Raw genomic sequence first — 24,770 nt, forward strand, 5'->3', positions numbered from 1 at the left:
AATACCTTTCTGCTACATAAATTCCAGAGATTCAAAACACATATTTTAAGACAGCATACAGCCCCCACGACATCATGCCCAGGTTACTGCATTTGGGAGGTCCACTGTACTTTGGTATGAAAGAGAGAGTGTTTGTTTGTATGAAAGTGGTGAAGCTGGCAAGCTGTGCAATACGGCAGGTGTGCAATGGGCTGAGCAGAAACGAGACAGAGGTCAGTAACAGTTGTTATTGTTAAGGAAATGTTTATAATGTGTTTTTTTCTTTCGTTCTTATTTCACTTCATTCTGGCCTTTGGGTCAGGAGTACTATCAAAAGTCCATCCTGGTAAATACATGTTAAAATAAAAGAGGAACAACAAAATACTGCTAATGACACTTTAGCAAATATGAGCACACCATAACATTGTTACGTGTCATGCCAAGAATTGAACTGAGCAGGAAAAAAGCATACTGGGCTGCCTGTAAATATTTGTTTGCTGCTACTTATGGGCAGCCAAATAGAGGTTCACATTTAGTTTTAAATACTTTTCATGAGAACTAACACAATTCAAATCGGCACCTGAAAAACAACCAAAAAGCTACAGGTTATCATTGCTCTGGTGAATGGAAGATCGAGGCAGGATCTAATCATGTCATTGGGAACACGCTAAAGTTTTCAATCCAGTACCATTCCTCGCCTGCCTTTGTATTGACACTTTGCTATTTTTCCTAGACCAAAAATGTAAACATCTGTAAAATATGAACATCAAGAGGGGGGTCACTTGCAGTTCTGTTTGTATTACCCTTATTATTTTCACAACCAAAACCACTGAGAAGAGGCTCAAAAATGTGCTACTTTTGAAGAGGCCAGAGGATATTGGAGAAAGGCCTGCATTTCAAAACAAAAACCCTGAAACAAATCATTCTTGTGCCTTACTAAAGCACACAACAATATAAACAGAACACCAAGTCTTCGTAGGGAAAATAAACAGTATCCTCGTAACGGATCCTCTTGAGAAATGTAGACAGGCTCTTATAGGTTGGATCTTGTGTCTACACAATCCTGAGGGCCAATCAGACGACAGGTTGAATGATGAAATGGTCTAGTACACGGCCATAAATCAATTATCTCGTGACCTGATGATGGCGTGAGAATGAAAATCCCATTTGGGCACAGCATGAGTACTGGGTGTGTGTGTGTGTGTGTGTGTGTGTGTGTGTGTGTGTGTGTGTGTGTGTGTGTGTGTGTGTGTGTGTGTGTGTGTGTGTGTGTGTGTGTGTGTGTGTGTGTGTGTGAACACCTGTTTGTCCTTGTTACACCTTCACAATTTCAGCTATTTTGTGGAGCATTCCTAATGTGATTGCCTGAGGACAGAGACTGATGGAGGGTGCAGATTGGTGGGATGCATGCTGTCCAGATGGGAAGACTTTAGGGAAATACAAAACACGTATTCTATTTGCATTTGCATTGGAGCTAGCCAATTCAATTTGATTTCTATTGGTGAAGACAGGATGCACCAGTGTCTTTACAACGTAGCTGTTAGTCCACTAAAACTATTCATTTATTATTTGTTACTTTACAAAAAAGTGTGTACCAGGATCTGTTTTATCGTCTTAAAAAACAATCGATGTGTGTTTGTGTGTGTAATGCCCATATCATGATGAGGCAAGTGAGTGTAATAAGAGTGCAGCAAGAGAATTAGCTCCAAGCTAACCAAGTCCAGGGCCATCCCTCCTCTAGGGGAGTATTGGCTTACAGATAGCAGCAGTGGTCTTCTTGTCTTCCCAGTTTATTTATCAAGGGATTAGCCAGGAAAGCCAAGGGAACTTTCTCAGCCCCCTCTCACCCCAAGCTCATTGCATTGTGGGATGAAGAGGGCTTGTTCGGTCAGCGAGGGCCCGGCTTCCGCTTTTCCATAGTTTGTGTGCTGAATGTGCATACACATTACACAGTCTGGTCCCCCTTAAAGCTACTGACTGTTTTACTCCAAGCACAATCAATATTTGTGAGCTCTGCCAAAGTTAACAGTGGCTAAATACCCTTTTGAGTAGAGCCCAGATATTATGCACACATGTGTAACAATGGTGCATATAGCTTTTCTCTACAGCAAGTGTTTTGGAATAAACCAAAGTCAGTCACATACAGATAGTGTGTTTTATTAACCATTCCTGACCTTATACCCACTCTTCAACCAACCCTTAGGAATTGTATTTGTATATCAAAGTTATGTATGATAGGGTTAAAACACCACTGGTTCAATTTGAAATGGATCTCGAGAATTCAAACAAAGCCTTTTCAGTGGTGGACTTTGTGTTAAAAGTCACATATAATGCTTATTTGCAGGTACAAATAGTTATTTAGGTTTCTACTACAAACTGTTTTCATGGTGTAATTCCCCAAAAATCTTTATATTTCTCACAGTGCCATTGCTAAATCTCTTTTCAGCCTCTGTCTGAAAAAAGCTCAGTTTTAGAACCTGTCCTTCAAGGCCAGTCTTCCAAAAAGCCCTTTCTGCTCTGATTGGCCCTGAATCTAGCTTTTGGGACTAATGCTTACATTCATTATCTAACCGCAGTCATTAGGAAATTAAATTACATTCCTGTAAAAAAATAATTAAATTAGAAGCAGTAAAAGTGCTCTCCTTCTGTTTGGTTTTTTGATACATGATGTTCTGACATAAAGTCAAGAGAAGAGAAATACCAGACAAACAGGAGCTCTTGTTCAGCATAATGTTCGACCACCTTTGGAAAAATTATTTTCATTCAATGAGAGTTATGGACAGAAACCAACTACCGGACTGAATCACACAAAATTAGCTTTGTTTGGTATTTACTTCATTGCGGCTCCAAACCAAACTAGAAAAAAAAATGCAATCAGTAGTAGCTGCATGAGTAGCGGGACCGCAAGTAGAACGCCAGGCCACTGGTTCACATTCTGGTGGGCTCTCTATTCCACCGCACAGGAAGATCCTTGTTACTTCGGCAACATGGTTGTTTATGATCTTTTTTTTCCCAAGGAAAACCCAAGGTATCAATTTTATTTCAAAAGACTGGAATTTTTGTTGTTCAGGATCACGATAACTGTGTTTGAGCAAGTAACAATTTCCATCCCTAATTGCAACACATGAAAATACAAGGGGAAAGCCCGATATTTTTGCAGGAGGAGAGGTTTCCATTACTATTTTTACAGGGTGCTTGTTTGTTTCATTATGATAAAGTAAGTTTCAGGTGCAACAAACTTTCTAAGACCACTCTCAAGTGTATTTGTCCCATCCAAAATAGCCTAAAAACATCCTTTGCTTTACGCATTAAGGCAACAACTTGAATTCTGCAGGACTTGCAGTGTGGAATGCTGCCAATTCAAACCCTAGACCATCTGGGAGCATATGGGTGGCTTAGGGTAATAAAGAAGTCTCTCTCCGCCCTCAATAGAACTGTTAAGCTGTGTTTTACATTTGACCACACAAAAGGGACTATAAGCTTTAAGGTCTTCAGTTTAATCGGACCGTTATTGCCTGAAACATCCAACAGCATAGAAGGACCAGACTTTAATTTGTATCAATAGAAAGCAAGGTAACTGAGTGTACTCCAAAAACAAGCCAGGGTATCCAACTGTGATCTAATGTGCCTCTTAGTTGGAGAACCAGAAGATTCTAATCAATTGCTTGTTATCCACACTGGAAATGATGAAGATTTGTGTGTAAAGAGCCAGTTATTTACATGAATACATGAGTAAGAGATGGGTTGCTTGTAAATAGTTAGTTATATTTACATTTAAAATCCTATTGCCAATAAAATTGCAATATAAGTCACTAAATAAAAATCGCAATTACTTTTTTTTGACAACCCCCTGAACAACTTGTGGGCTAATTGTGACATCTTTCCACTTGGCCTCTACCAGAAAGCCTTGAGTTAGAGAGTCTAGAAGATTTATAATATTACTCTTCCCCCCTTACTCCCTGCTAATTCTTCATTGCCTTCTTTTCATTCACTCTAGACCACTTTGTCTCCATCTCTCGTCTATGGTCTTCTTTCGTCTATGGTCTTCACTTTGCATTCTCTGTCAATCAGTCCCTTCCCGCTTGTATAGTGCTCCCTCTCTATACGAATGATGCCAGTGCTAATTAAAGAGAGTCCCTCTTATATCATCGGGTTGAGTCCTTGAAATATCAATCATTTAAGAACATTGATGTTCTCTCTCCACACTGAGGCTTGTTTACCGTGATTTAATCACTCACAGATGATCTAAAAAAGAAGACTCTCCTTTTTTTTGTAAATATGGGTGTTACCTTTGGAGTTTGTTGACAACAATACAGCCCCGGAAAAAATTAAGAGACCATTCTGGATTTTTTTTTAAAGTCTTCATCTCTACAATACTGAATGGAAATGCTCTTAATGACAATATTTTTATTGTGAATATGGTAGAAATGTTGTCAGAAGTTTATATAATAAAACCAAAATGTTCGTTTTACTCAAACACATGCCTTTAAATAGTAAAACAAGAGACCCTAAACATATGGAGTGGTCTCTTAATTTTTTCCAGAGCTGTATGTCCATCTTCGTGAACTAATGTATGAGAATGACAGACACAACATGTGGCAAGCTGTCTCAGAGGATTGGAGAGGGGTTACACCACAGAGATGGAGGAAAAGGGGCAGGGAACTGAGACAGGGCAAGGCCAAAGAGTTCATCATCTCGTCTCTGTCTGCGATATGGTGGAACGTACGCTCACAAGCTAAAGAAAATAAGCCTGTGGATACAAACTTTGAGAGTCCACGTGTCCCTTTTGAAGCATTCAAATGAACCAGCACTTACCACTAAAATCATAACACAGGTGCAGTAGGCATTCGTGTCAACGTCACAGCAGCAGCTGCATTCTATCATCATGCCAGATCGCTTAAGTTTAAAAGGTGCTCAAATACCTGGCCAGTGAGCGCTAAGGCATCAAGTGTGGCTGCTAGGGGTATTAAGACACATACAGGTGCATAGCAGGAGATATATAAAGGTTGACCTGGAGGTGGCGTAGTAGGGAACAGGCTTTACAGAAGGCTGTGTAACCAGTGGTACTGGCACAATGGATTGATACACCACAGCAGGGATAAGTAGAAAGCCTAAAAGGTTGTATACTTTCCTGAGTAATTGCTGTGGTTGTACATAGTTTACAACATTTAATCTAGAATAATCAAAAAATGACATGTTTTTGAAGTGTTAGTTTATTTTCTGAAAATGTCATATTGTAACAGTTTGTAGAACAAATAAGCACTTATACATGACAATGTGTACCTATTTGTGGTCTCTCTCTTTCTCCCGCCATTTCCTTTTTTGTCCAAACGGTCCATGTGAGGTGCAGACGTCAGACTTTGAAGAAAAAACCCACATCATGGTCTCTTGGGGATCTTACTATCACCTACATGTCTCAGAAATTACACTATTTTTGCAAATGATATGATTCAACAAATCCAATTTGTGGCTCACAGAGAGAAATAATATACTAAGGATCACTGGTATATCTTAAGATCAAATTGATTGACCCACCAATCAATACTTTTTTGTGGTGTTGAGAACTGACGCATACTCTCAGCAGCAAGACAAACACTGAAAAGTGAGCAGGGAAAAGATGTCTGAGGGTGGCTAAGGAGATTTGAGGCTGCACCCAACATCATTAGCTAATGGAATGCTGAGTAAGTCAGTCAGTCAGTCAGCTCCAGGGTAAGACAGAGTGCCAAAGGCGCACACAACTAAGAAAGATGGGTCAAGCATATAGATTAGCCATGAGCGCATTTTGCGTCAGCTACCATTTTGCACCAGTGTGCAAGCAAGTGTGCTAATAAATCTCCAAATGCCTCCCATGGTTAGTTTCACAACTAAGTTTATTTGACATTTTATGTTTAATGTTAGAATGGTTCTGAGTCTGCTGACCAATCAAAAATGATGTTAAAAGGAGCAGCAGTATTGCGTAACTGAGTTATGTTGGACTATGTATCTCGTCCTTTAGAGATGAAGAATATGTGTTGCACAGTTGGAGAAGTTGGCTTTTCTGATGACTAGAATAAGCAAAGTGCAAGCATACAAATGTTTTATTAACTGCCTGTGTGAGAGACGGCATGGCATCGGTCCCAGTATGGGCAGATATTACTGAATCAGAAATGAAAAAGTGGTACCAAACAATCCCTACGTTGAGTCCTGTTTCGATTCAATCACATCTAGATCTCCTTGTCTTGCATATAAATCAGTCAAAATGAGGTATGACACTGCAGTGTTGCTTGCTGGTATGAATCAAATCCTTTGTTATTATCGTTTGTCAATAGGAAAGTGAATGCATTGAGACATGATTACATTATCAGTTCAGATGCTTCACACCTATCTTATTTCTACTTCCTCCAACTCAATACATGTTTTGGTCAGTGAACATTCACAATGAAATGTATTAGAATATTCAGTGAATTCATTGAATAAGTATATTGTTATATGACCCGGCCAAATAGCTACTGTATTGACACAAAACAATCTAAAAATGATTAACGGTAATGTAAATTATCCGATAATCCAAACAGTATATATACATATAATCTTATTGCCCATTCCTAGCTGAAACCATAAAAATACAGGGCTTCAGCGAATTGGACAGGAAAAGTAAAACAAGAAACTGTGATAACAAAGTTTGTTTTCACACCAATAATATGTCTTTATTTTATTGCGGGATAGGGTAAGAGAAAAAGCGCTTGCGATGTATGCCACTGCAGTCTGCTGAGGTGCCGCCATGGTGAATGGAAACCTTCCAGTCATCCCACTGGCCCCTGTTTCCATTATCTAAAGGCCCAGGCTGCTATTATCATTCCACCATAAGACTGTAATGAGAAGCTGTAGTAAAACCAACAAGCGGATAAGGTAGACCTGCATATAAACTGCTCTAATCTGGACCACTGGTCCTACTTTTTCAACAGCAGACTATAAAGCTCTCAGAGGGCAACTGAGTGAGTAAATGAATGTGTGAGCAAGTAAATACATTTTCAATTTTAATTTCTCTCATCTTCGGCATGTACAAGATATAAAAGTCCCTCTCTAGGTCGTATGAGCCATATCAATTTTATAGCCATGTCAATAAACAGCAGTCCCTGGCCTCTCAAGCACAGTTGACTCTGCAGGGAGAAAAAAAAATCTAAGATAAATTCGACAGGGCAGCATTCAGAGGGTAGAAAGCCTCACTAAACATTGGAGCTGCCATTTCCACTGGGGCCCAATAAGAGCAACCACTTTTACTGGCTATTTTCCAATTTTCTCTCTAATTGTGTCTACTCAACATAATCCAGCCCCAGGCTCCCCCAATATCCATAACCATAACCATTTCCCTTTTGACCCACGTTCACGCTCCATCTCAATAAGAGCAGGAATGTGTTAAAACAGAATCTATCCTTCAGCTGCCTCACACAACTATCAATAGCTGCCTTTCAGTCTTGCACGCGCCCTGCTAGTATTGTCACAGGGTGGGCCATGTGTCTGAGCCCCTTACAGGACTTCTAAAAACCTGATACCTGCAAACGGTGTGGTGATGTGTGCGTCTATGTACAGTATATATATGTGTTATGACCAAGGTCCTACCCTACATGACGTATTGCAACATATAGTGCAGACTCTGTGTAGTCTGCAGCCTCTCTAAGTAAGGGAGAGAGCAACCACAAAATGGTTTGGGATAACATCCCAGTGTAAAACCACACAGTCACAATAATTCCTTTAATAACAACTCCATATAATATTCTGACTCTGCAAAAAATAAACTGAGATACCTCTCTGTGCTTAACTCCACATGTACAGCATAAGTTATAATAAAAAATATATAAACAGTAGGTTATAGCAAGGTATATGAACTTTATTTGCTTAGCAGTGAGATCGTCAAGATAATAGGTGTTTCAATCGGGAGGGAGGGGGCTTTATAGAGGTGTGAGGGTGAAGGTGGTTTTGCTACGCTGACACAGTAGTTGCGCACTGGAGACTTAACAGTTTTCCTTGACAGGCCCATGTGGCTTTATGAAAACATACAGTGATTTAAAAAAGGCCATGGGTTCTCAGTAATACATGGCAATAGAACTGTGTGTGTGTGTGTGTGTGTGTGTGTGTGTGTGTGTGTGTGTGTGTGTGTGTGTGTGTGTGTGTGTGTGTGTGTGTGTGTGTGTGTGTGTGTGTGTGTGTATAAATGAATAGGTAAACTTAGGCGATCATGTTTGCACTTTAGCCTGAATGGCTGCCTTAAGCAATGAGAAGACAGAATATTTGGAGCCACCAGTGTCCTCCCTTTATCAGCCGCAATTCTCTTGGCCCTTTTTTCCAGCAGGCTGGGTCTGGTTTGTATGGCCTAGCTGGAACCTTTTCAATTCTGTCCCACTTGTCCCCGTGCTGGACTCCCTGCTCCCCTGCCATCCCATGAATACCAAGCAGGCATACACACTCGCATACGTACAGACACACACACGAAATACAAGCTGGGTCTCTCTTGCATAGCTGCATTAGGTCAGTCTTTAAGCCTGGCAACAAACCCATGCTGTCTGTGTGTGCATGTGTGTGTATACAGTATAAGTGTCTATGCATTCTGGATGTGTGTGGTTAATGTGAGTGTTCAATGTAGAATCTTTCCCACTGTGATGTTCCTTCACAACTTCAAAAGGACCATACAAGTGGTGTTGCATGTTTAAACCTATTAACTACAAATTACATACATTTTATGCCAGTGCCACTGCCAACCATTTTCCACTAGAATTGTTCTACTGTAGATGATAAATGTGTTTTTTTCTAGCCTCCAGGGATACATTTGTTTCAGTTTATTTGTGTTGCTATTAGGGCTGTCAAATTAACGCGTTAATTTCGATTAATTAATCACAGAAAAATTAACGCGATTAAAAAAATTAACGCAGATTAATCGCACTTCTATAATGCCTTTTGACCCGGTGCAAAAGTGGTGCGGAGCTGCACCTGTAGCTCGCCGGGCCGGGCGCGTGGGTTAAAGGGAGAAAGGTAAAGAGAGAAGCAAGGGAAAGGGGCCGACTCGAGGGCTCTATGGACGGTTTATGGTATGCATGAAGGTAGGAAGACATCTTACTTAATTCTCCGCAGTGTCCGTGCATTATTTATTTAGTGGGTGCAACAATGTAGGCTAGGTTCAAAACAGTAGTAGGCCATATCTCTCAATCTTCCTCCAATTTTGTTTGCTAGCTGTCTAGCACCCGCCGTGTGTGTGTGTGTGTGTGTGTGTGTCAATATTTTTGCCTATGAGTAGGCTACGAAATGGTGGCAGTGCAGCGCTGTCTGTTGTGGGAGATGGAAAGTCGTAATTTTGTCTGCTTGTTTTTTTGAGAAAATTCGGCGCTAGTTCATGTATAAAGCTGGCTGAGGGGAGGAGACAGAAGTTACGAGAGACGGAGAGCGAGCGCGCGTGAGAGAGAGACAGAGACAGAGAGAGACAGAGAAACAAACTGTAGCAGGCTATACAGCTGTTTACAAACAGGTATAAAAGTGTCATATAAGTATGCGATTAATTTAGATTAATTAATCACAGAGCCTGTAATTAATTAGATTAATTTTTTTAATCGCTTGACAGCCCTAGTTGCTATGTCTGTGAAACTTTGTCTGATGAACACATTCTCAAGTATTTTTACCAAGTAACTTCATAGTTGCATGCTGATCTCTGCATGTTTTGCATTTTTTAAATGTCATGTTAAACTAAACCCACGGGACAAGCAGAAATAATAGTATTGGAACTGTTTTGTAATCTGTCTTCACACCGTAAATTGAGCAATAGGAGAAAATAAATAAAATTGAATAGCCATGTGTTCTGGCTAATGCAGACATTTATCTACGCCAGATACAGAAAGAAAATAACTACACCTTGTGACTCACAAATTTGTTAATGGGCTAAAACATGCAATAGCCAGAACAATAGGTCACTGTGGGAGTTGTACGTTAAGTCAAAAAATAAAGCCAAGTCAAAGTTTAATCCACTAACAGCTTGCACACAGTATAGCTCCTATAGAGTTTCCTTTACAGTTTCAGTCCAGTTCTGGGAACAGATCCAGTGCAGACGTATGTGTCCACAAGTGGTCCCATTAAATATATTTGGGAACAACTGCACCCTACATGACCCCGTGCACATTTGAGGCATTGTTGCCTTCTCTGGTCTCATATTTTACACAGTGCATATGACAACAAAGCTATTGTCCAACTGTGTAACTCAAGGGATTGACAGTAGAAATGATAAAAACCCATGCCCACGGGAGACACATGTATAAGTTGTTACAATAGAGTATTTCCAAAACATTGAATACACATACAATGGGTGGACAGATATCCCAAGAATGAAGATGGAGATTCAATGGGACTGACATCATGCCATTCAAAATGATGTTATGTTCCTCTTGATGATATGTAATGAATCATTGCAAATTACCTTCTGCTCCTTGGTGCATGACTCATGTAACTTTACACCGGCATGCACAACACCCACTTTAAATTTGGCTTAGAGAAGGTAGGGTATTGTCAAAAATTTGAAGATAAAGATCAAAGTATACTGTATACTATGACAAAGCTGATTTAAGAGGGTGTCTCAAGTAAAGCAAATTACTGGCATACAAACAGATCCCAGCAGCATCTCATCTGATGAGAACTTTATATTTATTTTCATTCATAAATAAGTTTAAGATGAATAAACTTTTACAGGGAGTTAATCTATGTTGTTTTACACCCACCGTACATTGTTTTAGATTGAAACCAATTTTTAGAAACCTACATAATTTTTTTTTGTTTATCGACTATGGTCCAACCCTATGGCTTGAGACATATCCAACATAAATTGTTAAACAAAAGCACTACTTTCACTATGGATTTAACTGCAGTATTCAGTTTGGAGAAATTGTGGGCAGCCGTTCACGAATCTGTCTGCATGTTGTGAACATCCAACTTAAAACCGCATTTTACATAAGACATATGGAAGCACTCACACAGCATTCAAGTACATTAAAAATCCCAATTGTGTCCACATCTTTTGTCCTTTTGATCATATTCGGTGATTTTATAATTTATAATATACACAATGAGGATTTGTAGTTGTTTTGCCATTTTGGGAAATTATTATATTATATTATTATATACTTCTCTGGCTCAGCCCAGCCTGCATTTCTTTGAGCAGACTGTACTTTACTTTTTTTCTTTGTATAAACATAATTTTTCCTCTGAATATTTTCAACACTGTTCAAACATTGATGCAGTGGTCATGGTTCGTAGTTTCATTGGTGGAAAAAAATAGCTCATAATCCACACGCTAGCCTGCAAAACCTATTCCAATCAATACATTGAACATTGCCAAGGTATATGTTTTAAAAAACTTAAGATGTTAAACAAAAAAGGTTTGGTTGCGTTTTTTTTATACGTTCCATTAAAAACTGCTGTAATGAGACATATTGCATATTGTATAATACTAAACTGAAATTTAATATTTCTTATCAGACTACATTTCAGTTATACAATATGTGTAGTGTGTACTCACCGTGGCAGTGACGAGTGGACCATGGAGTTGTGCGTAGAGCAAGGCCTCATTGACGTGGCCCCTGACCCCGAGCAGGGCCAGTTCCAGGCTGTGGTGGCCGGCCATGGCGTGGGTCAGTTGCTCCAAGAGGACGGTGTACCTCCTCCATGGCTGGTCCAGTTCAGACACGCTGGCCAAGCAGCCGCGCATTACGTTCAGACAGTAACCCACGCAGGGTTTGATGAGCGTCAGGCCTCTGCAGTGGGAGCAGTAGACCATCTTCACCAGGCCCTTCACGCACTCTTTGCTCAGGCTGACGTACTCTGTGGCATTCATCACCTCCAGACCCTCCTCCAGAGCCAGGCCCAGTTGTCTCCCGGCCCCCAGCGCCCCGGACAGCTCTTGGGCCATGACTCCCGGGTGAGGCCCGAAGGGGTTGACGTCCTGCCGGATCATGCGCAGACAGTCGCCAATTTCGCTAGCTGACGTCATGCCGCTGTCGATGCCCGGATTGATGAGCCGCGTGTAGGCCAGAGGGAAGAGGTTGTTGAAGAACTGGTTGACCGACACCTCCACAGAGACGTTGGCCCCGCGCAGGTAGAGGGACAGCGAGGAGAAGAGTTGGTTAACGTGGGGCAGGGCTTGACGGGACAGAGACGGGTAGGTTCCCTCCAACAGTGAACTCAGGTGGCCCTGAGAGAAGGAGAGAAGGTACTGGAACATGTCTGCAAGAGAGAGAGAGAGCAAAAAAAGAAGCAGGGATAAGAGATAGAGGGAAAGACAACATTGGCCTATTATATTTTACATGAAAGGAATATTGAAATTCAGTGATGACATGGTCTACAAGCTCTTTGTGATTTAGGTAAGGCATTCAAAATGCACAGGCAAATCCAAAACCAGCAAAGCTTGGCTTGTGTGTATCGCTAAGTTGGGTTGAGAAACCCAGTATCGAGTTTCTCTATAATGCAGTTGGATATGTATGAGGTCATCACCCCAATAAGTAAGACTTAAGAGGGGAAAGGCTCTGCCTGCCCAGAAAGAGAGAAAGAAAGAGAGAGAGAGAGAGAGAGAGAGAGATGAACAGCATCCTGATATGAGTAGTAACCGCCATCAGTTTGCATTTTGTCTGACAAACACTGCATATTCACACACACACACACACACACACACACACACACACACACACACACACACACACACACACACACACACACACACACACACACACACACACTTGAGTCATTGGGTTCCTATGTAATTTCCTGAAGCTGTAAAGCAGTCAATGATGTCAGTACAGGGGCTGATTTGTGCCAATGAAGTGCCACTTCTTGCAAAGCGAAGTACTGTTACAGAGTAGAGAGGCAGACAGAGGGCAATAAAAGACATGACAACAGCTCAACCCTCTTCCATGCTCGTGCTTTCTTAGTTTTCTTCATTATACCCCTTTGCATATCCCCATTGCACTGCTCACTGACATGGATTATAATTGTTGAAAACGCACGTTATTTATACAAATTTGATAAGAAATATTCACAGGACATGTAAATCACAGGACATTGTTTGGAACATATAATAATCCTTATGGTTGAAGGATAAACATATTGTTATCTTCTGTACTTATCTCTTTCTCAGCAACTCTCTTCTGTATTCAATTGTATGGTAGTGTGTGTGTGTGTGTGTGTGTGTGTGTGTGTGTGTGTGTGTGTGTGTGTGTGTGTGTGTGTGTGTGTGTGTGTGTGTGTGTGTGTGTGTGTGTGTGTGTGTGTGTGTGTGTGTGTGTGTGTGTGTGTGTGTGTGTGTGTGTGTGTGTGTGTGTGTGTGTGTGTGTGTGTGTTGGTCCTGGACACAACACTGACTCTCCTCTGGGGTGTGATGTCAGCTTAAAAGCATGCCAGGACATGAAGGAGCAGTAGCAACTGCACAGAAATTGAGACAGGAGAAGGAGGGTGCCAACACCCAACCCCCACCCCAGCCACCATGCCATACACACGCATACATACAAACAACCTGAATAAAAATACAGCAAAAACCCACAGTGTAATTTCCCATATTATATCAACCAAATGTTATTAATCATATTATCCTGTAGGGTGAAGTTTTTTTCTAAATTCATCTGCTTCATGTTTAAACTTAAACATTCATTCATAGGAATCTATCTCAACACATTGATTGTTACCAAATGAGTATGTGTGTGTGCGCCTGTGTGTGTGTGTGTGTGTGTGTGTGTGTGTGTGTGTGTGTGTGTGTGTGTGTGTGTGTGTGTGTGTGTGTGTGTGTGTGTGTGTGTGTGTGTGTGTGTGTGTGTGTGTGTGTGTGTGTGTGTGTCTCCAGCCCCTCCCAGCTCACAGACAGAAGGATAACAACAGTCAAGTCCTCCTCAACAGCTGCACTAATATGACCGCTGTCTGTGACACACTGGGACTCCCCACAGGCCAGTTAAAGACACAACTCATATTTAATGCACCAGAACACAACATTGTCATGATTAGAGAGCACACGTATCATTTCAAGTTGTTCGCTTTTTTGGGGGATTGCTACAGACCCTGTAAGGGATCTTTATTGTAAAGCGAAAGGGTGAAGAGTTGTAGTCTGACTGTATAGGCTGAATGAAGTCATGAGATGCCCAGCTAGAGACAACAAAAAACTAGGCAAAAAAAGTAATTTAAAAAAAAAAAATACAGAGAAGTTGTAAAGATACAGTTTTCAGTTCCACTTGACTGTGTCCTCCTAAGCCTGTGGGGGCTGCAGAGTTGGTACCAGTGTGAGGTCTGCTGTCTCGCCTGCCAGTCAGGCCACAAAGCTCAATAGCCACAAGACATTTAAACCACGGGATGTACCCACACATGCTTAGGTTACACTGCAATACATAATGTTGTTATAAAATGATCAAGCTCAGAAATACCATAGTTTCATCTTTCTCTCTGCGAGGCGTGATGGGGGCAAACAAAACACGAGACTGGTCTACATAACACAACCATCAAGTTCAGTCAAGAACACAAGAAGTGAAATTTCAATGACATCGAGTCTTTCACTATTCAATACAAGAGCACCAGTTCTCAAAAGGTTTTCTGACAGGATCATTATATCCTCACAAGACATTCCGTACTTGTTAAAAGAGCACATTTTTATTTGCCAAGAGAGTGACAGAGAGAGAGAGAGAGAGAGCGAAAGAGAACACGAAAGAGGGAAAAGGGGAAAAGAGTGGGACAGCGCCAGGAAGAAAATGGAAAATAGAAGAAGAAGCGACTGAACTTTTGAACAAGGAAAAACAACTACTGTACAAGTGGACTCCACCTTGTGAACATGCTCTGACATCTGGATTCATTTGGCCCCTGGGTCCGTAACACTTCCCTGTCTCTCTCCATGTCCCGTTACTTCAAAACATGTCCTTCTCTGAATGTAGGACAAGAAAGTCCACCTTTCTTCCTCTACATATACCACATCTCTGACAAAAGAAAAAAAACTGGATCCCACGATTCATTCATTTCCAAACATCAGACATTTTTCAGTTCTAGATCAACTTCTCTCCCACGCTCCAATATATCCCTGTTTCTCATTCTGCTATAAATCAAATACAATCGTTGTGGTTTTCTCCGCACTTTTCCAATACCGGGAAACAGGGTGACAAAAAAGGAAAAGAAACTAGCGGCTTTTTTAAGTACTAACTAGCGTTGCATGATAGACAATTGGGTTTGGAGTGCTATGTCTGACCACTGTGTGTCTGAATCTGGATTTTGACCACACTCTCAATCAGACAGACAGTCTTGGGTGGCTATCATTATCATGTCACAGTCTCCCATCAATGAGCCTCTTGGGAAATTAGGTCGTGTTGGATTGAGGCTATTTTGCATGAAACAATTATCTTTAATTTCCATGGAAGTCTGAAAATTCAGAACACACAATTGTCAAGCTAACTATACAGGAATAAATGAAGACGCCTGTTTTTGTCTGTCTCACCCTAACCCTGTGCTGGGTATACTGTAAACAAGCTATGGAAGGAATAAACAAGCATTTGGGCAACACAAAACATTCCCCATATAGTATTTCTTTCTGTATTAACCTCTCAACCAAATGTAATCATAACATGTCTTGCATGTGTGACAAATATAAGCCCACTTCTGCTACTCCTGTTAAATCCTGGAAATGGATAAACTGAGAATATGTACATGTATTTTTGACTCTGGGTTGGGACATTACACCGTATCTTTCCACCCATAGTATGCCAAGGCCACTCTCTGAGATCATTGGGTTTAATCATAAGAAGATATTTCCACTTTACATTCTGCGTGGCAACCGAGTGTTTTACTGGCACGATTAAGCCTAAGTGTCACCATGGTGAAGCTGCTGCCACAATAACTGAGTCAAAACATGCACAGGTGGCAGGTCTTTGATTTAAGTCACAACTATAGCGTTCCTACATTTCTAAGTCACTTTCACACTGAGAAAGATGCCTGTATGCATGTAGTGTATGTCTGTCTAACTGAAAAGTATTGTGTGAGCAGGTATTTAAAGCTTAGGCATCAAAACGGGGGCATCAAACCTCAGAACAGAAAATGTAGCACCAGACACAGTCAAGAAAGACCAACATGGTAGGCGTGTATTCAGGGATCTAACGACCCATATACACTGTGTAACCAGTAGTTGTAGTAACAGTAGTAGCTGCGGTTGTTGTTGCAAACGTATTTGTTAATTGCTATTTAAATGTCCTTTGCATAGCTCTTAAACATCTCTGACTTTGGTGACTCCCCAATGCAACTACCGGTGGTTAACAGTTATATCTATAAAGTGTACAACAGAAAGCCTCTCAGAAAAAATCTGAAGACATGAATATATTTCATTATAGTGAGAAAGTCTTCACAAACGAGTTCCTGATGTCCTGGATCAATTCTACATTTCCCAGTCGTAACTACAATTCCCTAGATTCAGCTAATGCCAGTGTGTCCAACTCAAAGACAAAGAGTACAACAAGAACCGTTGCCCGTATTTTCTTCTGTATTACCTCTTGACCAAATGAGATCTTGATCTCAGATTTACAACGTGTATATTTATATTTATTTTGATCGCAAAAATCGAAAATTGATAATGTGTGGGATTTTGCTATGCTAAACCAGTTGTGTCCAATACATCTTTATTTCAGACTCTAAAATAGGACCGTAGCAATAAAAAAAAAGTAATTAAATACATAAAATAAATATATAGAAGATATAGAACCAGTATACAATATATTAGTCATGCTGTAAGTGAGACTGTATTTGAATAAGTTCAAATATGTGTACATGTATGTCTGTATTTTTAAGTAAGTGCATGTGCGTGGGTGTGCATATGTGTATATGCTCGCGGATGCTTGAAGATGCAGTAATACTGTGATAATGAGGTAGGAGACACAGTTCTCATACCATGGAGCTGTGGGCCCTTGCTATCGTGGCAATCGGTCCAGACTGGAGCTGACCAACCGTCTTCTTAAGCAAAGCATTTTAATCCTACCAGGCAGGCTTGGGTTTCAGACAGATCTCCACACAGATATATGACATAGTGACACATGTGTAGATTACATATCCTTGTTTTAATTAGTAGAAATACTGCACATCGGGGCCATCTCCCACTCAGCACTGGTCATCTTAGGTTACAGAGAAGAGCTGCAATGCCACACAATCTCCACGCCTCTACCCTTTTAGCAAACGGTTAAATGGTAATAAACTATTAATAAGTCAATGAATCAATCGGTTGATTCACGGTATACTGGTGTGGAATAATCACACGTCTAAAGTCCAAAGCGGGAGCATGACTCATCGTGTCTGACAACCCCAGGCGTGCAGACGTGCTGTTCATGCAAATTTGAAAAAGAACCGAAGGAGCTGATCTCTTGCCAAAATCGCTGTGACTCCGTGAGCCCCGTGCATAGACAATCCACCTAAATGGGTGTGCATAAACTTCAGCAAACCATGACCCCCAAATCCTAATTTGCTTGTCTTGTCCTATCAGGGGGGCTAACAGGTGGGATAAAGAGCTTTAAGCGTGGGGAGGACAGGAGGACAGGAGGACGAGGCGACGGAGAAGGAGAAGGAGGAGGAGGTGACTGGGGGGGCTCTCCATCTCTCCATTGGCATTCCGATAATTAAAAAGGCAGCCAGGGCTATATCAAAACTCTGTAACATAAACAATTCCACAGATGCCAGGGTGCATATGGGGTGTACTTGGCTTTAATGTGGTAGGGGGGTGGGGGAAATGGGGGGGTGGGGGGGGGCAGGGGGAGATTGGACACCAATTCCACTGCGATCCGCTCTGGCCAAAGTAGGGAAACATGATCGAAGGCATGGGGAATGAGTAGACGAGAGAAGGACAGAGGAGAAAGAGCACAGGGCTGTGGGTGAGGGTGAGGGAGGGAGGGAGGGAGGGGTTGTTCATATGGCTAATACCAGAAAGAGGAGATATGGAGGGCCAGCCTGAGGGCAGATTGTTGACAGGCTGATGGACAGCACCTCTGCTTCTAAGCATCTAGGAGGCCACGGTTCTATAGAGACCCCCATTTCTCTTGTGTTTATTGGTGTACAAATCAGTGTCTTTTTTTACTGTATATAGTTAAGTGTTAAGGAGCCTTAAAGTGTCAAACACGAAAAGCATTTGCACTCATTGATAACTTCTTAAAGCTTCAACCAAAGGTTATACACACGAAGCAATACCTTATGATGACCCTTGAATACAGCATGAGCAGCATTTTTTCCATAGGCTTTTTACATCTACAGCACATCCAAATTTATTTAATTTGTGAAATGTTGTTTTAAGCTGCAGATTGGAGAAAGGCAGAACGTCATGCACATAGTGCAAGAAAGAAATAATTGTTAAAAAAGAAAAGAGAAATTATTTCATGCAACAACAAATCAGTAGTTAATTTCTCTGGAACATTAAGATGATAATATAATACAATGGAGGCCTTTTACCCCCAATACTGAGCTACATTAATGCAGTCTGTGGTTCTGTGATAAACAAACATGATTGTCCTTGTAATAATAACCCATCATATAAGTGGAAACTGATGATGACTAGACCGGAGAAAGAGATTGGATTCCAGATTGTCATGAAAGGGAAAAGGGAACATTTAGTCTAACATAAGAATAACATGAAACAGACCCCTTGAACTGATTCTGAGGTGTGAAAGGAATCCAAGATGAAAGGGAGTCTGAAAAAGTATTTTCCACTTTTCTTACCAGGTGTGGCCCCCCTGTTTTCATTTTTCAGCTGTATTATATCATTCAGTTGTGTATTGTTTCAATTATGGGCTCTTTGATTAGGCTTAAGCCCTCATGTGAGGGCAAAAATCCAGAAAAATCCGAGGTAAATACTAAATTCCTCAAGATGAATGTCATTTAAATCCCCTCTGAAGGACAAATAACATGTTACTGAAACAACATGAAATATAAGGAGTATGCCAGTGACGGACTAAGTTATGGTTGATGTAAGAGCAAAAGACGCCATAATCCGTCATAGATCAAACAAACAGGACACGGCTGGGCAGGTTCAGAACAACATTGTAGTCTATCTGTTTCATTTACACACTCTAATTCTTCCTCTGCAGTACCAGGGATGAATGACTGGAGGGGCCATTGACAAAAGTCTACCTCTGGGACTCCTTAATGGTGTGCTATGGAGCCATAGAGGCAGAAGTAGAGGTGGCCATGAGAAATGTCCAACCCAGTACGTAATGAGGAAAGAGAGTTGACTTGAATGTGGGGGGGGGGGGGGGGGGGGGGGGGGGAGTGATGAAGTGAGTTTGGTTTTGAGAGAGTAAAGATGGACTGCCAACTCTGTGGGCTGAAGTAACACTGTGTGAGTCACAAAACAAGAGACGATGTACATCTCAATGCTCATCCGCTTGCATTAAAAGCCCATATTAAGTAGCATACGCCCTGATCTCCCACAGGCATCTGATGGAAGCAGCTCTCTTTCTTACTGACAAGCAAGTCTGGGCCAGACTACAATGTTCAACTCCACATGGACTTACTTGGGTTGGAAACATTGGAATAGTCACCATGATTGCTATTGACAATAATTCCTTTTCAAACTTTGAAACTGAATAAAAGTAGATCTGTAGGGAATGTCACCAAAACTTCAATTAGTCTGAGATATTATATGGAGAATATTTTGACTTTCAGCTGCTGTGCTCAGACACACACATAACGCATAATTGTATGGCTCGTGGGATCAGTCTGGGAAAGACGGGTGCTGCAGTCTCAGGAACACAGGAAAAGGCCAGCCTGGACCAATCAGCAGCAGTTAAGAGTACAAATCCCATCAGCAGGACCGACGACGTGTGTTCCAGAAAAGCCAAATGCTCTTGGAAAGGGAACAAGCCCCAGGAGATGCGACTCTGTCTGATTACCCAAGAAAGTGCCTTGACATCAAGCTTATTTTGCTCACACGCTAGGAGCGAGACGGATGAGAATATAAGGCTCACACCAAGAGTGTTTGTTGAGGGTAGCTGAGAGGCAGTGTCAGAAAAATAATTTATAAAAGAAGTCTCTCCATGAGAGAAGAGACGTTAGCAAGAAATAAAGGGGTATTTATCAGTTTCATATCATGCTCAGTGTGTCAAATTATGGCTATGAAGACTGGCGGCAGGCTAATCTATACAGGCCTCATACTTATTTAGGCAATGGATTTTGTATTGGGGGAGCCTAGTAGAAAGCCAAGGTGATTGGGATCAGAATAACAATGATGAAGAAAAAATGGAAGGACATTTTTTGGGGTGAAGTAGAAGACAAGAAAGAATTTTTTGTGTTTACGGTTTCATTCCGCGGAGCGCACTCTTGGCAGCTGGGTTATCTTTGAGACATGAGAGTTCCCCTGCAGCGCACATGCCAGCGAACGAGCAGTTGGCATGGCGCCCACCTAGGCCCAGCACGCTCTTGTTAAGCAAACCAATGCTGACAAAGCATGGACCACAGACAGAGAGGGACACCCAGGAAGAAAGAGAGGAGAGCTGTCAAGAGAGAAGCAGCACACAGTGAATCTACAGGGCAGAAAACCTTAAGGGCAGACCGCAATAAACACCTGATAGAACACAGTCACACACACACACCTGGTCACACTTTCACTGAAATTCTGCTTTAACCATCAGCCCCCCCCCCAGCCCTCCCTCCATCGGATTTTTTCTCTCCTCACTTTCTAGGCCTCAACTCCTCTGGGTTTCTCACTCATTCGCGCTGAGGTGAGAGGGGCAGATGAAAAGCAGAGGTAATTAGGGAAGCTTTGAGTGTGACTTTATGACTGCAAGAGGCTTTGAGCTTTCCCCCTCTCTCCTCCCTCTTTCCTTTGTTCTTCTTTCCCCTCTTTTCCCCAGCGAGCCCAGAGTCTTTACAAACTGTGAAGGAAAAAGCATTGTGTCCTTACTATGTGTCATGTCTACGCGGGAGATTAGAAAAGGCGTAGTTAAAACACAAACATGCTTAGGACACATGCGTGTGTGCGCACGCACACACACACACACACACACACACACACACACTCAAATACGTAATGTAGTATTCGCTCCACTATTAGGTCCATAAACACATTTCCCCTCCGCCCTGTATGATTAAATAGGACGTGTAGGAATGGATTCCGGATATCCTCCCTAATTTGAGCATGAGCTCATGGCTCAGTGCAATGTCATCCTGTGTCCAAGCGTCAGCCTCTAGAGCAATAACCCTGTCGGTCAAAACATCTGCAGAGAAAAATACATGCAGACATGAAGTGAGTGAGAGAGAAAAACAATAATGAAGATGTGAGAGAAGAACGAGAGAACTTCCAGACAAATGCAGTGATTGAAATATAGATAAAGCTGCTGTCTGAAGAAAGAATGAATACAGGACACAGCCAAGTGATCCATCATTTCTCTCACTCGCACGAACACACACACACGCAAAAATTCCTAAGACAAGTAAATCATCACTAACTAGAACTACTGCCTTGTGGTTATACATGAATGCAATACAATTGCTGAACAAAGAAAGTACAGTGGTGGTAGGCAATGCTTTAAAGAAGGGAAAGCTCCGAAGAAGCTAAAATATGGAACAAGGCGAGTGCGGCTTGACAATACCATCCTAACCTTTGACCTCCAAAATCTAATCAGTTCATCTTTGAGTCAGAGTTGACATTTGTGCAAACTTTGAAGGAAATCTCTCACAGCCTTACTGCGTTATAGTGCGTTCACAAAAGACAAGGTCACAGTGACATTCATCTTTGACCTCCAATGTGTAATCAGTTTATCTTGTGATCAGAAGGGTGAGTTTATGCCAAGTTTGATGAAAATCCCTCGAAACTTTCTTGAGATATTGCGTTTATGAGGCATGAGGTCACAGTGATCTTGACCTTTGACCTATGACCTCCAATATCAAATCAATTCACCCTTACGTTAGAGTGGACATTTGTGCAAAGTTTGAAGAAAATACTTCAAAGCATTCATGAGATACAGCACTCACAAGAATGGCCCCGGACGGACGTACAGAAGCATGTATGTACGGATGGAAGGATGGACAACCCGGAAACATAATGTCTCCGGCCTTGCGGAGGCATAATAAAAAGGGCAACTGCTTTAACGTAGGCTCTGTAACGTGAACCAGGAGGATGGTGATTTTTGTATCATCTGGGGTTGCTTATAAAACAAAGGGTTTAGGCTGGATATCCTTGCTGTCTGTCTGTATTAATGAGAGACATAAAGAGGTAGGGGTGGCAAAGAGCAACACACATGTAAAGAACTGTCTACTATGGTCTCCAAGCAGGCGATCAGGGACGCTGAGAATTCCCAAGGGGCAGAGACAATTACAGTGGGTTGAAATCAGCCACCTGTGAAAGCCTGGGGGAGACAAACAGTCACAGGGGGGGAGACACAACAACAAACCGCACAGTCAGTGTTTCTCACTCCACTTCTCACTTCTATCAAGTCCTCTTATCCTGAATTCTGACGTTAAAAGCTGAGGTCTTGAAGTATCCCAGTGCCTTTAGGCTGTGGTTTTGATCGCATTGACTCTTGCAAAACACTCATCAGGCACATGCTGTCACCCAGAACAGGGGGGGTCTGGAGAGTTCCTGGGTGATGATAAAAGGAACAGCTAATTATGTCGCCTCAATACAGGAAAGGCATCGTCCTTGACATGGCCTCTTTTGCTCTTCCCTCTGTCACACTTTCTCAAATGCACTCCTTGCCGCTTCAATGAAGGGCGCCTAAAGTTTTAAAGGCAATGCACATTCATTGATGAAAAAGAGAGAAAGGTATCTAGGCCAGTAGAATACATTTCTGAGAATAGCAACTTGAGCTCCGAGGTGATCATGCTGACCTGCAAAGGTGGTAAATATTGTATTCTGGCATGTATTTATTGAAAACACACACACACACACACACACACACACACACACACACAGGCAAACGCACGCACACACACACACACACACACACACACATACACACACACAATGACTATGACACATGTACAAAATGCTCACACACATAAACACAATCACAGATGTCAAAAGTGTCAGCATTTTCTTGACATCTGCTCCCCAGCAGTGTGAGTGAGCAGTGCACCCAGATACTTACTCTCTTGCTCATAAATCCCACCTGTCAGGGAGACACACACACACACACACACACACACACACATTGGATTGCTTCTAAAATAATTTGCCAATAAGAGATTGCTGCATATTGCTGCAATTTAAAAAAAATTTGACTGAACAAGTAACATGTGTGTTGTTGTAATTAATGGGAAGTTAGGCTCTGACCAACCCATTCTATAGGGGTCTATATGGGCACATATATTTATTCTCTAAAACAAAGAACTTCGAACCAGACATTGTAGCGGCCCATCTCTTTCTTTCTCCCCGCCAATCAGGGGAGAAGCTCAGCCAGTTAGATTACGCCAGATGTGATTGGCTAGAACAGGCTGAAAGACCAAAGCCCTTGATGGCAGCTCTAAGCTGGCCAAGCTTAGACTGGGCTCTGTGGTTGACAACTACCCACCATCAGGCCCCAACACTCATTACCTATCAACTATGGCATGGATTAAGATAGTCTGTCTGTTTGTGTTTTGGTGGAGAAGGAAGACCAGGCGGGATGGCCTGGTTAAATAATAAGAGGGAAGATAGCATATACTGGATGGAACCTGCCTCTGTTATTGAGGGTGTGGCAGTCGCAGTGAAAAAGTAGACGGCAATATCTGGAGAATGCCAAAAGATTGTTTCACTAGCTTTGTTTTTACAGCATTCAATTGAACATTTTCCTTAATATTAATAAAAATGGGAACACTACCTCAACCTTGCAGAATTTATAAATGTGGTCTGAGTTTATGGGGTCATGCTCATGACATGAAAACTCCCACACGTGACAAAGCACAGTAGGGCCTTTAGGGCTGTCAAAGCAAAGGCAGGCCAAGGAAAACAGACACACACACACACACACACACTGACACACACACACACACACCATCTCATCTCTGTAATAGTGGCCTTTTGGCTAAACTATAGCAATAAGCCGAAGTAATTTTGAGTAGAATAAAGGTATAAAGAAAACAAATATAAGGCTTGCCGTTATATAATACGACTTGAATGACAGACAGTTGGAAAGATTGACTGAAAATAGTGGTCACGTCATAAAATAATTATCAAATGAACATAATCCATTAACTGCAGAAGAGCAGAGTTTGGGTGAACTGCATCTGGTGCAATTGGATGGATAGACACTGCAAAGTACACACAAGAAGGGACAGGAGAAGAAAGCTACCCACGAACAATTTTCCACCCTCCAGTGTGTGAGTGAACAATACAAATGGTATCAACCAAAAATCATATTCAGATTACTTCAGGCAGTATATGAGCCACTTGCTACTTCACACATTCCACCCGAGGCACTCATACAGCACAGAGACTGCCCTTAGAAGGCCTTGGAAATTTAGGGCTAGTGACATCATAATTTTTTCGGCACCACCACACTTCAGTTTATATTGTTGTTCCATTGTTATTTTTCCATCTTGGCCTTTTCTGGTTATGTGTAACACCTGATCTTTATTCTCCTGACAGGCTCAGACGTGAAGTAAGAAGAGAGAGATCTTAATGATGATGAAATGGACGAAAGCCAGAAGCACTATACGGATACGGTTACTTCTGTCCATGTAACCTGCTTGTAAAAAAAATTAAATATCCCTGGCACCCACTGGAATTGTTTAAAATATAAGGTGCTAGTAATATGTTTGAAGGGACTGGAATTTCATATCTTGTTGCTGTTTAAGTATGTTGAATATTAACATTGACA

The 24,770-nt window shown here is 41.6% G+C and overlaps 1 protein-coding gene across 2 annotated transcripts in view; it reads right to left on the reverse strand.

The window, feature by feature from the left end:
- Nucleotides 1-24,770, reverse strand: part of LOC307255219 (glypican-5-like) — a 105,720-nt gene that overhangs the window by 69,088 nt on the left and 11,862 nt on the right. For both annotated transcript variants that reach the window (XM_080033868.1, XM_080033869.1), the window contains exon 3: nt 11,510-12,213. In XM_080033868.1, coding sequence (XP_079889994.1) covers nt 11,510-12,213 — 704 coding nt within the window. The remainder of the gene's footprint in view (nt 1-11,509; nt 12,214-24,770) is intronic.

The sequence above is a fragment of the Ammodytes marinus genome, assembly GCF_949987685.1.
Source record: "Ammodytes marinus genome assembly, chromosome: 9".
Classification (NCBI taxonomy): Eukaryota; Metazoa; Chordata; class Actinopteri; order Uranoscopiformes; family Ammodytidae; genus Ammodytes; species Ammodytes marinus.